Here is a 16,435-nt window from a genome sequence, read left to right on the forward strand (position 1 = left end):
AGATGCAAGTTTCTATCTTTTTTTTACAATTTTAATTGTAGTAAAATACACACAACATAAAATTTGCCATCATAACCATTTTAACTGTATGTACAGTTAAGTAATCTTAAGTTCATTCACACTATTGTGCAACCAATCTCCAGAACGCCTTTCATCTTGCACAGCTGAAACGCTGTACCCGTTAAACAGCTACATCCCCCGGCAGCCGCCTTTCTACTTCCTGTATCTATGAATTTGACTACGCTAGGTACCTTACGGAAGTGCAGTCATACAGTGTGTGTCTTTTTGTGACTGGCTTATCTTACTTAGCATAATGTCCTCGAGGTTCATCCATGTTGTAGCAAGTTTTAACTTTTCAATTAGATTGATGGAGATAGTCTTATACTCTTTGTTATTTCCCACAATTTACCATGTCAGGGGTAGACAGTAACTATTTAAGTGAAAACTTGAAGCATTTTACTGTTTTTCTCTTCAGATTTGAGATTGTGTTCCCATGGCATTATCTCAGCAACAGGACGGCAAGATCTGTCTTTGCAGTGGGAGTTTACCTGTGCTTTTATGTTAAACCTGTTGTAGAAATGCTGTTGATAAGAATTGCTTTATTTCAGCTGTAATGAAGTTGCCTTTTTCCCCCTTGTTTATCATAGGAGTTGCGGGAGCTGGCCGACTTTTCACTCCTGAGGTAATCAAAGCCATGGCTGATATCAATGAAAGGCCTATAATCTTTGCATTGAGTAATCCTACAGCGAAGGCTGAGTGCACAGCTGAAGAAGCATATACACTTACACAGGTACTAATCAAAATAATTGTATGAAGTGATTATGTCTATTTTCCCTCTATTAGCCTGTTAGTTATACATTCTCACATAATTCTTTTAATGGTTACTCTAGAGATTACAGTGTACGTCCGTGCGTCATCAAATTCTGATATAAATTACTGCTTGTATCCATTCTAGAAAACTGTTACCTTATATCTCCATTTTAACACCCTCACACTTTTCATGCTATTCTTGTGCATTTTAATTCTCTCTATATTTTAAACCCCAAAAGACGTTGTTTTAAACAAAAATTATTCATTTAAATTTAGCTACATTTTAATATTTTCTTTTGCCCTTCCATCCTTCCTGCACATCTGTGCTTCCATCTAGGATCATTTTCCTTGTACCAGAAGAACTTTCCTTAAGTCTGGGTCTGATGAATTCTCTTGGTAATTTTTTTATTTTGCCTTCATTTTCAAGGATATTTTCACTGTGCATAGAAGTAAAAGTTGATAGATACTTTATTTTGAAGATATCATTCTATTGTTTTCTGATTTCTGTTTTCCTTTTTTTTTTTTTTTAAAGATTTTATTTTTTTCCTTTTTCTCCCCAAAGCCCCCAGGTACATAGTTGTATATTCTTAGTTGTGGGTCCTTCTAGTTGTGGTATGTGGGATGCCACCTCAGCGTGGCTCGATGAGCGGTGCCATGTCCACGTCCAGGATTCGAACCCACGAAACCCTGGGCCGCCTGCAGAGGAGCAAGGGAACTTAACTACTCGGCCACGGGGCCAGCCCCTGTTTTCCTTTTGATACACCATTTTGTCTTGGGTTTTAAGCAGTTTTAGTACAATGGACCTAGGTGTGCTGTTCTTTATATTTAGTCCACCTGGGGATTGCAGAACTCCTGAATCTGTAGCTTTATGTCCTCTTTTTTGAGGGGTCTATTTTGGAAATATCTCTGATTTGGCCACATTCTCTCTCTCCTCTTGTGGGACTCCAAGTATGTGAATGTCAGACTTTTTTTTTTTTTTTTAACCATATCTCATATATCTCACACTGTTTTCTGTATACCATCCTGTGTGCTCTCTGTCTTTCAATATGGTGATTTTATTTGGACTTATCCTCCAGTTTGCATATTCTCCTTTTAGCTGTGCTAATCTGTTGTTAGGGTCTTAATTTTCTTGTATTTTTTATTTGTAGAATTTCTATTTGATTTTTTTTCTCTTTTTTTGCTGAGGAAGATTTGCCCTGAGCTAACATCTGTTGCCAATCTTCCTCTTTTTGTATGTGAGCAGCCACCACAGCATGGCCACTGACAGACAAGTGGTGTAGGTCCACGCCCAGGAACCAAACCCGGGCTGCTGATGGGAAACATGCCGACATTAACCACTAGGCCACCAGGGCTTGCCCTGATTATTTTTGTAATAATTTATTAATTTAGTGAGACAGACTTACAATGACATATTATAGAAATAACCAATTTATAAATACTGCTTTCTTGCCCTCATGTTTTATGAAACAATTCTTTTTACCCTCTTCAAATGTATCTTCACTATCAGTGTTTGTCTTTATGAGGGCCATTTTTTTGAGTCATCTGACAGCTGTCTGGAACAAATTTTTACCTTCATCCAAATCGTTTGATTTAGTTCTTTAACTCCCACATACCAATACCTAGCTTCAGAAATGATCAACTCATCGCCAGTCACATTTCTTCTGCATCCCACCCACCCCAGATTATTTTGAAGCAGATCTCAGACATCATATCATTTCATTATAAGTATGTCATCCAAAAGTTAAGGATTCTTATAAAAATATAATCACAGTATGATTATCACACCTCACAATTTTAATAATTTTTAAATACTTATTGATCCTTTTCTTTAGCTTGCAATTCTCTGCTAAAATTTTCTATCTTGTTTAATTTCTTGAATATATGTATCATAATTAAAGTCAATGTCTGATAGTAACAAGTATCTCATTCTCTGTGAGTCCATTTCTAGTATCTGTCCTTCTTTCCTCTTGGTTATTCAGTTCTCATCTTTCTGTAAGCCTAGTTTTATTATTTTTGTTGTTGTTGATTTATTGAGTGCTAGAGAGTGTGAATGAAGAACTGTAGTGATAATTTGAGGCTGTCGGTGAAGTTCTCTTTCTCCAGAGGGGTGTTACCTGTTCCTCTGGTGGCTGTTAGTCTGGGCTAGCTCACCGTCATCTCACCAGGATGCAGTCCATGTGATGCCTAGTCTCTTTCCACAGTTTATCCTTTTCCTGATGTGTACCCTCTGAGTATGAATTGAAAACCCTGGGCTATTTATTGGCACCCTCATCCCTCATGGTCCCTGAACTTGACTTTCCTCTCTGTCATCATGAGACTTCTGATAGCTTTGCTGCTCAGGCTCTCAGCCACAGATTTTGCTTTTGAAATGAGCAGTCTCCTTGAGGGGGAAGGCTTCAAATGCTGGGCTTGCACATCTTGCTTTCCTCTTCTTTTGGATCTTCAAATATCTCCTGCCTCCAAACTCTATCTTGGTAGCATTCCTGCTTCCTTGAAAAATACTTTTAATATATTTATCCACTTTTTCTCATTGTTACCAGAGGAAGAATTGGTACAAAACAACCTAGAAGACCACTACCAAGGCAGGACTCTCTCTCAGAACTTTCTTTCCTTTTTGGTGAGGAAGATTTGCCCTGAGCTAACATTCATGCCAGTCTTCCTCTACTTTGTACACGGGACACCTGCACAGCATGGCCTACAAGTGGAGTACGTCTGCACACAGGATCCAAACCCATGAACCCAGGCCACCAAAGCAAAAACACAGAACTTTAACCACTCAGCCACAGGGCTGGCCCCTTTCTCAGAAATTTCTGAACTTAATATTCATGGCTTGATATATGAAGCCTTCTTTTCTTTCTCATTGTGAAAAATTTTATTTTGACATATATATTGTCTCAAAATTCCTTTTTTTTTTTTTACCTTTTATTTATTATTATTATTATTTTTTTGGTGGATTGGCCGTGAGCTAACATCTGTGCCAGTCTTCCTCTATTTTGTATGTGGGGTGCTGCCGCAGCATGGCCTGACAAGCCATGTGTGGGTCCACACCCAGGATCTGAACCCGTGAACCCTGGGCCACTGAAGCAGTGTATGTGAACTTAATGACTATACCACCAGGCCGACCCCTCAAAATTCCTTTAATTTTGTTAATCAGAATTAATTCTCTTGACTATTGGTTTCCAATGTTTCTAATAATTGCTGAAACATCTAATAATTATTAAAATCTTTTCTTTTGAAATCATCCACAAAATCTGCATACTGATTAAAAAAAAATCAGGCTTTGGTATACTGTCTTACCTTTTTACCAAAATATGGTATTACTTCCTGCTTGATTGCTCATCCTATTCACCAGTGTTCGCTACTGAAGGCTAATGGTTATTACCCCCAAAATTAAATCTTAGTCTTATACAACGACTGTTTGATAAATATACTCCATGTATCATGGGCTTTGGGATTTCCAAAATATAAAAAATTTAAATGTTTGGGGCAGTAGCAGTATATCCCTAGAAGACTGCTCAACATTTAGGAAGTTTATCTTTTTAATAAATGTTACTGTGATAGATGTACATTATTGAAAAGAATAAAAACTCCCCAGGGGAACTAGTTTGATATACTATATTCCATCAGTTATAAGATGAAAATGTTTTCACAGTTTTTATAACTTTGAAATTCTCTCTTAAAAATGGTAACGAGGCGGGGCTGGCCCCGTGGCCCAGTGGTTAAGTTCGCGCGCTCCGCTGCAGGCGGCCCAGTGTTTCGTTGGTTCGAATCCTGGGCGCGGACATGGCACTGCTCATCGGACCATGCTGAGGCAGCGTCCCACATGCCACAACTAGAAGAACCCACAACGAATAATACACGGCTATGTACCGGGGGGCTTTGGGGAGAAAAAGGAAAAAATAAAATTTAAAAGAAATAAATAAAATTAAAAAAAAAAATGGTAACGAGGGGGTGGCTCCGTGGCCGGGTGGTTAATTCGCGAGCTCCGCTGTGATGGCCCAGGGTTCGGATCCTGGGCGAGGACATGGCACGGCTCGTCAGGCCACGTTGAGGTGGCGTCCCACATCCCACAACAAGAAGGACCTGCAACTAAGATACACAGCTATGTACGGAGGGGGGGTTGGGGAGATAAAGCACAAAAAAAAATGTTAACGCATTTTGTCATAATTTAATTTTACAGAAATTCTTAGTGTTACATAAAATAATGGCATAAATTTATAGATTTGCAGTCACCTCTTAAATTTTTGATCTCTTTTTGTTTTCGGTGGAGAGTTGTTTTGATGTTCCTCTAACACCCTCTGCTGCTTAGTGAGAAAAACTTTTTTCCCCCCAATGTTTTTATATTTTAATGGCCAGTCACTCATAGAACAAAGAATAGGTCAACTTGGACTTCAGAATGCAAATACTGTTATCATCAAGATCTGGCCACATTTAAGCCATTGGTCTATTATGAATGAAAAAAAGAAAAGGATGGCCTGGAGAAGATAGACTGCTGTAGAATTTTGCCATTCTGGAGAAGATTCACAAGATCTTTGTAAATCTCCAAATTTATTCATATAATGACAACATAGCATTTTTCCCATAAAGAGCTATCTTGTATAATTTATAAAGCTATTAAAAATACTGGTGCCACAAAAATAATCTGTATTATTATACTCATTATTATTGTGGTAACATGTATGGCATTCACCATGAAATAACCTAAAACCTAATCTTCAAAGAAACATTGTTGTCACAAGGAGAGCTATGCTTAGAACAGGTAGAGAATAATAGCTCCCTATAGAAAACCATACAGCTGTCTGGAGTTGTGGGTCCAGGATAGTCACCTGGGCCCACCACTGGCAGAGTTAACTTGCTTCTACGCTTAAACCTTGTATCATTTTGAAATTGAAAGTATGTCTTGTGAAAGTAATAATTACTATACATTGTGGACTTTCAGATTGTCCAAAGGCTCAAATACTTGAGTGTTAAATCCACTGATGCCAAGGGTCTGTTATATTTCAAAGAATAATCACTCTTGGTATAATACACATTTTTAGATCTACAGAAAAGCAGACAAAGCAAAGGTCTAAACACATCATAATTCTACTGAATGTTCAGGTGTCATGTCAGTGACAAAACAATATATAAAGTATTTCTAAATTAACTTTCTGGTACTTTTTAATTTTGTGGGCATCTAATTCTCTTAGAAAAACTGAATGTGTTAGTAGTATTTATTATATGCCATTCTAGAGCACAGTACTAAAATTGATGTATACAGCAAATTTGGAGACTCATTTTTATTTAACAAGGCAACATGCCATGTTTTTCTGAGGTAATAGTGTGGTTATACAATATTCTTGTGTTATAAACTGCCTAACTGGGGGGCATTATAGCACACTAACAGACCACAGGCTTTGGAGTTATAAAATATCTGGATTCAAGTTGAACTGCTACCATTGTGAGTGTGACTTTTTACAAAGTACTTGGAAATAGCTAAGCCTTAGCTTGCTGAGATTTTTTCTTTTATATCAGTGAAATGGAAATTATGGTGATCTCATAAGGCTTTTGTGGGGGCTAAATTAACTGAGTTAACACCTGTGGGGCACCTGGTACAGTGGCAAAACCAGCAAATGTACAGTCAGTGGTTGCCATTTAATATTTTTGATGTTTTCCCCTTCTTTCACAGATGTTTACAGCAACTTTTATTATTGGCGATGGTATTTGTTGGCCCTCTACATTTTTAAAGAAAATAGAAGCGTTAGGTTTTTTAAAGTTAACTAATGGACATTTTTCAACTTTATTTGCATGTATGCTATGCACAGACAAACTTCATTCCAGTAAGGGTTTTAAGGAGAAAATCATGTTTTATAGTAAATTTATGCCTGTTTGTTAGTAATATATTGGTCTACTTTACTACAAGATTTAACTTTGGGTGAATTTATCTCAATTTTCTAGTCCCCATAAAGTAACAAAATTGAGGTTATTTCATTTCTTAACAGGGAAGGTGTTTGTTTGCCAGTGGCAGTCCATTTGGGCCAGTGAAACTCAGCGATGGGCAGCTCTTTACCCCAGGTCAAGGAAACAATGTATATATTTTTCCAGGTAAATGCCACATTATTTGTTATAGAGTAATAATTACATAAAAATACTTCATGAAATTCTTTAGAATTTAAGATTAAAACGAACAACAGGATTTTGGTATGAATGTACAAGGAAACTCGAGGAATTCAGTGCTCTGTTTCCACTGAAAATGTATTTATTCATACCATTAAACTTGTTTTTATTATAGAAATAATGTGGTATATGGTTCATAAAAATGCAGAAGGAACAGAATGGTTTAAATATTTAACCCTCTTGATCTCCTCTTGGTACCTCCTTATCACGCTTCTCAACTATAACCACTGTCACTGGTTTGCTTTGAGCTTTTCTGGCAGTTGCCATCATGACTGATACACTGATCTCCCCTTACCTTGATTCTTCCAACTCCAGACTGTATGTGTGAACTTCCCCCTGTGAAAGAGAAGCAATAGTACACACATACCTCCTAACACCTTGCTTCCTCTCTCCCTCCCAATTTGTGTTACTGCTTTTAGTTTTCCTAGTAGTTACCACCTCAATTTTGGTTAGTTAATAATTGTGGAGCAGTTTTCTTTGACATTTGCGTCCTGTTCTGTTGTTTTCCATGCTCGTCTACGGATGGATTCTGAAATTACGTGATTATGTCATTCATGTCTAAACAAGAGGGTGATTTGATAAATATAATGGAACATGCCATTCTACATCACAAAATTTTTACGCTCAGAGTCTTTGAAGTGTCAAGTATAATGAATCCTCCTTTAATTTCTTGCCAGCTTTCTTCGTTTCTCCTTGATCCTACTCCACAACAAACTGCTTCTTGTGTCCCGTGTTCTTACTCTTCTCTCGTGTGCATGTGCACTGTTCTTCTCTGTCTTGGTCTCATTTTTCTGGAATACATCTTTGAGTAAGTTTTTTTTATAAAGCATGGACAAAAACTTCCTGAGTTTTTACATATCTGAAAATGTCTTTATTTTGTCCTCTTGCTTGATAGTTTAGTTGAGTAGAGATTTGTAGATTCAAAGTCATTGTCTTCAGACCTTTGCAAACGTTTCTCCATTCACTTTTCGTGGCCAGTGTTGCTGATGAGAAATCTGTTAGTGAGATTCTCATTCCTTTATACATACTAGCTTTTTCTCCCTAAAAAGGTTTAAAATTTTTTTCTTAATCTTTAGATTTCTGAAAGGTTAGTGGGAAGCATCCAGGTTTGGGCTTATTTCCATTTATTATGCATTTCTGTAGGCAGGCCAATTCACTGTATTGTCTTTTACAAAGGACTTTTTTGGTTTTTGTTTCTTTCTGTTTTTCCCTTATGGAACTTATTTTAGACCATGGTCAAATCCCTGTATTGTCCTTGACTTGTAAATTTTATTTCATATTTTCACCTCTGCCTTTTTTATTCCATAAAATGGGGGATTTCTGTAGTGTTCATTTGTTCATCTGTATCTGTTCTGGTTTTTAGGACTTATGGTATATGTTTTGTTTCAACAGTCTTTTTTCTTTTTATTATGGAAAATTTCAAACATAGACAAAAGTAGAGGGAAGAATGAAGTCCCACGTTCCAGTCTCACACATTTTAGCAGTTACCAACATGTAGCCAGTCTTATGTAATCTATGTTCCTACCGACTCCACCTTCCCTGAGCTATTTGAAGCAAATCAGAGACATCCTATAATTTCATTAATAACTACTTCAGTATGTATCTCTAAAAGAGTAAATTTAAAAAAAATTAAACATAACCATAATACTGGTATCACACCAAAGGAAATTAACAGTGATTGCTTAATATCATATATCATCAATTCAGAAAGTTGAAATGTTATTTTTGTATTCCCATACCTTTTTAAATCCTAGAATCACTCTTTTTTAATAGCCACTTTTACTTTTTTTTAAGATTGCAGTATCCTTTCTGATCTCTCCAGAGAGTTAATTAAGATTCTTTTAAGTATTTCTTCCTTTGTGCTGTTTATTTTCCATAAATTTCTGGTTATCCTTAGTTGTTTATTCATTTTAATGAAAGACTATGTAAAATAGGAATTTGGTATGAATTTCCTTTGTACTTGTGTCTTTCTCCTTGAGGGCCCCTCCTGGAATAGCTGACAGCAGGGTCTTAACTAAGATTTCATGACAGGTAGATTTATACCATACGTAGGCTAGCATCAAGCAGGCATGTTATAACTGTTATCAAAGTAAAGATGTTTAGCCTGTGAATATCCTAGTGCTTTTGTATGTGAACTTCCCTCATTTTCCCCCGTGTAGTTGTGGTTGTCTAGAGTTCTGCCCCGATTGGCTCTTGACCCAGCATCTATAGTAGAAACTCTCCTGTCACTGATGATCTCTTTCTAGAACTTGATAATGCTCAAAATCAATCTACTCCATCCAACAATATTTCTATGGCATAAAGGCATAAGAGCATGGAAGAGCATTCTTTTCTGCTGATTTTAACAGCCATTTTTATATCATATTTGACTAAGAAGGAATTTGGCAATTGATTACTTTTACACTACACTTCAAAGTCCTAACTTTGTTAATAACAGTAATTAGCAATATAAATTTAGAGGTAAAAATGACGTGGTAATGGAGGTTAAAATGGGCTTAAAACAAGGAGGATTGGCCTAAAGTCTGTTAATAAAGCAATTAAAAACTTAAGGTTCTGGTACTGTTTGAATTACCTAGTCCAGCAATTATAATGACTGGATGATATAACCACAACAATAAAACCTTAAAAGGGTCAAAATGCTAATAAGATGCTGACTAATAAAATATTGGAGAATTCTGGATCAAGATTAGGGAGAGGAGTAAGCCCAGAGGTGAACCAGCATTTGAAGGAGTTTTGCACTGCAAGCATTCTCTGATCAGGAAGGTGGCTGAGAGCTAAACCTGTACTTTTCGTGGAGGGAAGACAAGAGCTGGAGTCTGGCACCTGCCGAGGATGGGATCCTAGTGAACCACCTCCCATTTGGGGCTGAAACTCTCAAGAGCTGGCCCTTGGAATATGGGTGGAGTTTGTATATGCCATCAGTGATCTAGAAAACCTCAAGCCTTTGCTTTGGCCTGCCAGTGCCCACAAGTCCCTGGCAGAAGCAAACAGAAATCTTCTCTGGAATTAGATAACACTATGCTAGCCTTCAAGTTACTTTTACAAATAAGTTTTCAGATACAACCCCAGTTAAAAAATAAAAGATAATGAGACATTTGAGGGAAACAATAGAAAGAATAAACAAATGGGACTTCATCAGACTAAAGAGCTTCTTCAAGGCAAGGGAAAACAGGATTGAAACAAAAAAACAGCTCACTAATTGGGAAAAAATATTTACAAGTTATTTATCCGACAAAGGGTTAATCTCCATAATATGTAAAGAACTCACACAGCTCAACAACAAAAAATCAAACAAGCCAATCAAAAAATGGGCAGGGGACATGAACAGACATTTCTCCAAAGAAGAGATACGTGAATGGACACATGAAAAGATGCTCATCATCACTAATCATCAGGGAAATGCAAATCAAAACTACACTAAGATACCACCTTATACCTGTTAGAATGGCAAAAATATCCAAAACCAAGAGTGACAAATGTTGGAGAGGCTGTGGAGAAAAAGGAACCCTCACACACTGTTAGTGGGAATGCAAACTGGTGCAGCCACTATGGAAAACAGTATGGAGATTTCTCAAAAAGTTAAAAATAGAAATACCTTATGACCCAGCCATTCCCACTACTGGGTATCTATCCTAAGAACCTGAAATCAGCAATTCCAAAAGTCCCATGCACCCCTATGTTCATCGCAGCATCACTCACAATAGTGAAGTCATGGAACCAACCTAAGTGCCCAGCAACTGATGATTGGATAAAGAAGATATGGTATGTATATACAATGGAAAACTACTCAGCCATAAAAAGGGACAAAGTCGTCCCATTCACAACAACATGGATAGACCTTGAGGGTATTATGTTGAGTGAAATAAACCAGACAGAGAAAGATGAACTCTGTATGACTCCACTCATAGGTAGTAGTTAATATATAGACAAAGAGAACTGATCGGTGCTTACCAGGGGAAAGGGGGGGGGGGGGTGTGGGGGGAGGGCACTAGGGGTGAAGTGGTGTACCTACAACATGACTAATAATGATGTACAACTGTAATTTCACAAAGTTGTTAACTATCATAATCTTAATAAAAAAAAATTTTTAAGCTTAAAAAAAAAAGATAATGAGACATATAAAGCAGCAAGACAACACAAGCCAAAAGTAGCAGAAACAACTAGAAAACTCTGGAACTCTAGATATCAGACAAGTGCTATGAAGCAAATATGTTTTTATGTTTACGGAGATAAAAGTCAAGCTTTAAAAATTCAGCTAAGTAATACTAAAATCTAGAATTGAAAAATACAATAAATTAAGAACTCAGTGAATGAGGTTTATAGCAGATTAGACCAAAGAGAATTAATAAACTTGAGGATAGACCAGAAGAAAGGATCCAGAGACCAAAAAAGGAAAATATAGGAAAACAGATAAGATATATTCCTTTAATCGATAGGCTTTTAATTGAAGTCCCAACAGAAGAGAGTGAGAATGCAGCAGAGGCAGTATTTGCAGGCCTCGTGGCTGAGAATTTCTTAGAACTGATGAATGTCATCAATACACAGTATTCAGGAAGCTCAGTAAAACCCATGCAGGATAAATAAAAAGAAACCCACACTTAGGAATATCATTGTGAGGCTTCAGAAAATAACAAGGAGAAGACTATGCGGCCAGAGCAAAAAGATTTCCTTCAAGAAGCAACTGGTAGAATGACAACTGACTCCTCCACAGGACAAGATGCCAGAAGGCAGTGGAATGAGCTATTTCAGTTGCTCAGACAAAATACTAAGCTGGAGTTCATTACACAGTGAAAATATCTTTCAAGGATTAAGGCAAAATGAAGACATTATTAGAAAAACAGAGGATTCACCACCTGCAGACCTGTGAGAAAGGAGAAGAAATTCTAAAGAGTGTTCCTTAGGTAGAAGAAAAATAACCCTAGCTAGAAGCTCAGAGATGTGGAAGGAATGAAGAGCCAAGAAAGTTGTGAATCTGTGAGTTAAACAAAATGAATGTTGTATATAGAGAGCAAAACAATAAAACGTGGGATTTTGAAAAATACAGAGACAAAACTAAAATACACAATAGTAATAGCCTATCAGTTAAATAAACTGTTACAAGGGACTTGCATTGTCTGGTAGGAGGGTACATTAAAACTAACATGGAATTTTGACAAGGGTGCATCTTACAAATTTTAGGATAATCACTAAAAGAAAAACTTCCAAACTTCGGTAAGAGAATGTTAGGGTAGGAAATGAAATGATTAAAAACAAAATTCAAAAGGCAAGAAGAGGAAAAGGAACATGGAATAGACAAGTCAAATATAAGAATACAATAGATGTTGCCCCATTTAAGTAACCACATTAAATATAGATGGAACAAATGCTCTACTTTAAAAGATATATATATTATCTGAAAGCTAGATCAAAATAAGAGGCTATTAACCACCTGATCTTCTTCCCGTCCCTGGTTAATTGGGTGACCGTATTTCCCCATTCTGGTCAAAGATTGTTGCAATACTTTTTTTTTTTTTTTGAGGAAGATTAGCCCTGAACTAACTACTGCCAATCCTCTTCTTCTTGCTGAGGAAGACTGGCCCTGAGCTAACATCCATGCCCATCTTCCTCCACTCTACATGTGGGACGCCTACCACAGCGTGGCTTTTGCCAAGTGGTGCCATGTCCATACCCGGGATCCAAACCGGCGAACCCCAGGCTGCCAAGAAGCAGAACGTGCGAACTTAACCACTGCGCCATGGGGCCGGCCCCTGTTGCAATACTTTTTGAGTAATTTAAAACAGAGAATTGCTAGACTGGGAGACACCAGACATAGTTGAGGACAGAGGTGCCAGAAAATAGGGAGATTAAAAGCCAGGTGACTCCAGCGATGCTCAGAGTGGGCAGGCTCCATCCTGGTGCTCATAGCTAACAATCATTTTTTTAGTTCCTAACCCTTATGTATGAGAAACACTAAAAGACTGCTAGTTATCTAAGGAAAATCTCTAATATGAACAATTTCTTTCATAAAAGAGACTAAAGTAGACAAATAGAAAAAAGCAGTTTAGGAAAAGGGGCCGGTCCTGTGGTTGGGTAAGTTCACGTGCTCTGCTTCGGCAGCCTGGGGTTTGCTGGTTTGGATCCTGGGCGCAAACCTACACAACGCTCATCAATCTATGCTGTGGCAGCATCCCACATAGAAGAACTAGAGAGATGTGCAGCTAGGATATACAACTATGTACTTGGGCTTTGGGAAGAAAAAGAAAAAAAAGAGGAAGATTGGCAACAGATGTGAGCTCAGGGCCAACTTCCTCACCCAAAAAACAAAAAAGCATACCAATAAAAAGAAAAAAGCAGCTTAGGAAAATATAAGGATTATGTGGGGAGAAGAAAAGTTAAAAAATAAACTATCCGTGTCCTCATAGAGACAAAATATTATATTCCAGAAAAAAGACAGAATTTTTTTTTTTTAAATTAGAAAACAAAAATGAGCTCTTGAAAATGAAAAGTTTGATAGCAGAAGGATTATAAAAACAAGTTGAGGGGCGGGCCCCATGGCTGAGTGGTTAAGTTCACACGCTCCGCTTCAGTGGCCCAGGGTTTCCCTGGTTTCGATCCCGGTGCGGACATGGCACTGCTCATCAGGCCATGCTGAGGCGGCATCCCACATAGCAGAACTAGAAGGTCCTACAACTAGAATATACGACTGTGTACTGGGGGGTTTTGGGGAGAAGAAGATGAAAAAAAAGATTGGCAAGAAATGTTAGCTCAGGTGCCAATCTTAAAAAAAAAAAGTTGAAGTCACTTAGAAATTGAGCAAAGAACAGGAGATGGAAAACAAAGAAAAGAAGAAAATGAGAGGACTAGTCCAGGAGGGACAATACCAGAAAACAAATTTCAGGGAGAAAGAACAGAAAAATGGAGGGAAGGAAATTATTAAAGACTTCATGAACATTTCTCAAAACTGAAAGACCCAAGTTGCCAGATAGGAAGGGCCCACCCACCAAGTGCCAAACATGGTGGGTGAAAGTAACCCACCTTAAGGCACATGATTGTCAAAATTGCAGAATGTTAGGTACAAAAAAAAATCCTACACACTCCCAGAGACACAACAGAAAGATAATCACTGAAAAAGGATCTGGGATCAAATTGGCATTGGACTCGCCAGCAACACTGGAAGCTAGAAGGTATTGGAATAATGCCTCACAGTTCTGAAGGAAAATTATTTCCAAACTAGAATTCGAAACCCAAGCTATCAAATGAGTGGAAAGTAGAAAAAAAAAAGGGGGGGGGGGGATGCAGGATTTCAAAAAATGTATCTCCCATACACTATTTTTCAGAAAACTACGGGAGAATATATCCTGCCAAAAAGAGGGAGTAACCAAAAACTAGGAAGAAGCAGGATTTAGGAAATGGACCCAACTTGGAAAGAAGCAAAGAGAATCCCCATAAAGATAAAGGGATTTTCCAGGATGACAACTCTGTATGTGGGCTGGAGAGCCGCTGGAGCAGATCGGAGTTTCAGCAGAGATTTATTCTAGAGAATGAAATTAGAGAATCTGTGAGGTGGCTGAAATAGTAGAAGATTTAGACCATTGAGTGAGAGTCTCAGCGTGAAATAATTTTAAGTGCTGAAAACTCAGAGGAACCTACAGCAGAACAGTAACTTCAGGAAGATAAAAAGTTACAGCAGAAGAGGGAAAGTAATCATGATACACTGTTACTACATGGCTCGGCTGCGAGTAGCATTTATGAAGTCATAATAACATAAACATTGAGTATGGACTCAACTCAAATTATGCTCTAACTGTATTGGGAAGAAGGGAGAAGGCTGGAAACATGAAAGAAAGCTAAATGCTTATTTTCCACAGGAAGGAGTCAGTGAGTCAAAAGTCAATGAGAAGAATATAAGCAAGCTGTTTGAGCGAGAGAGAGAAATACTAAAATCATCAGCTGAAAGAATTGAAAGCACTTGCCTCTGCACAGCAAGCAATGGAGGGTTGGAGGCGGGCTGGGGATGGATGTTTTGTGTAACAAGTGTTAATGAATTGGATGCATTTGAATTTTAATAAATGTAGAACTAAATTGAGAAAACCCATTTGGTACTTCTCAAGTTATTTGTTGTAGTAGATAATTGTAACAGTTAAAGATCATTTGATTTTTAACTCTCAGATTTCTGTTTTCTCTTGGCTGCTTTGTTTTGGGGGGGGACGGGGTACTGTTAGGGGTGGGAGTGAGTTACCATTAATTTGCTTTAAATGGAGGAATTTATTTGGCTCCTTTCATAATTTGAAAAGTAACCTGACTAAATAAACTATTTAAAATGTGTTCTAGGCGTGGCTTTAGCAGTTATTCTCTGTAACACCCGGCATATTAGTGACCATGTTTTCCTGGAAGCTGCAAAGGTAAATGTTTTAAATACTGTTTGGTTATTTTATAAAGGATGAATTATAGAGATGAATGGATCTTAATTAAAAGCAGAGAGAGAATGGGTTAAATCTGCCTTATGAATGGAAAGGAAGTTACTCATCTATTGCTTTTTTGATCTGCCCATCTACTTTTGCATAGAATTACTTTTTTTCAAATGTTTGAGTGTAAGCTAGGAATCCTTTCATATTTCTAACACATATACTATACTTGTATTATAGATATCTGAAGGTAGCATTGTGACAATAGATAAACTATAACTTTTTTTTTTTTTTTTTTTTTTGAGGAAGATTAGCCCTGAGCTAACATCTGGCACCATTCCTCCTCTTTTAGCTGAGGAAGATTGGCCCTGAGCTAACATCTGTCCCCATCTTCCTCTATTTTGTGTGTGGGACGCTTGCCACAGCATGGCTTGATAAGTGGTGCTAGATCCATGCCTCGGATCCGAACCAGCAAACCCTGGGCCGCCAAAGCAGAACACACCAACTTAACTGCTACACCACTGGGCTGGCCCCAACTCCTTACGTTTTTTTAATAGACAATTACTGGTTTATTTGGAGTGCTGGCCTATTGGAGTTTCCAGACTTTGCGATGAGTTTTGAAGAACTCACATTAATACAAATGTTAACGTCTCTTTTTGTGTGGCTATTGTAATTACAGCAAACCTTCTTAGTATTAAGTAGAATATGTCAATAAGTCTTTAAATCTGGTTGTTTCTTTATTGTTAGTAATGAACAGTTATTAAAACTGTTCTGCAGTGGTTTAAGTGTATTCCTGCTAGAAAAAGGGAGGATTATGATACCTGTATCTCCCCCAACCCTTCTTACCATTTTATTAGGTCCTCTTTATTCTGTGTTATTTAAACAAAAGTAAAATGTTGTTTTTTCCTCCTCAGGCACTGACAAGTCAATTGACAGATAAGGAGCTCGCTCAAGGGAGACTCTACCCACCACTTGCTAATATTCAGGAAGTTTCTATTAACATTGCTATTAAAGTAAGTAATAATTTATACCTCTTCACATAAATTTTAATGGTGTTTTCTTATGCAGTAACACAAGCTTATTAG

At 37.5% G+C, this 16,435-nt stretch overlaps 1 protein-coding gene across 4 annotated transcripts in view; it reads left to right on the forward strand.

Moving 5' to 3' along the window:
• ME2 (malic enzyme 2) overlaps window positions 1–16,435 on the forward strand; it is a 55,313-nt gene that overhangs the window by 33,960 nt on the left and 4,918 nt on the right. For all 4 annotated transcript variants that reach the window (XR_011542042.1, XR_011542043.1, XM_070627599.1 and 1 more), the window contains 4 exons: window positions 648–790; window positions 6,792–6,894; window positions 15,277–15,347; window positions 16,265–16,363. Coding sequence is in view for 2 of the 4 variants with exons in the window: in XM_070627599.1 (XP_070483700.1) it covers window positions 648–790; window positions 6,792–6,894; window positions 15,277–15,347; window positions 16,265–16,363 (416 nt within the window). In the remaining 2 variants the exon portion in view is untranslated. The remainder of the gene's footprint in view (window positions 1–647; window positions 791–6,791; window positions 6,895–15,276; window positions 15,348–16,264; window positions 16,364–16,435) is intronic.

This window comes from Equus przewalskii, chromosome 7, assembly GCF_037783145.1.
Source record: "Equus przewalskii isolate Varuska chromosome 7, EquPr2, whole genome shotgun sequence".
NCBI lineage: Eukaryota > Metazoa > Chordata > Mammalia > Perissodactyla > Equidae > Equus > Equus przewalskii.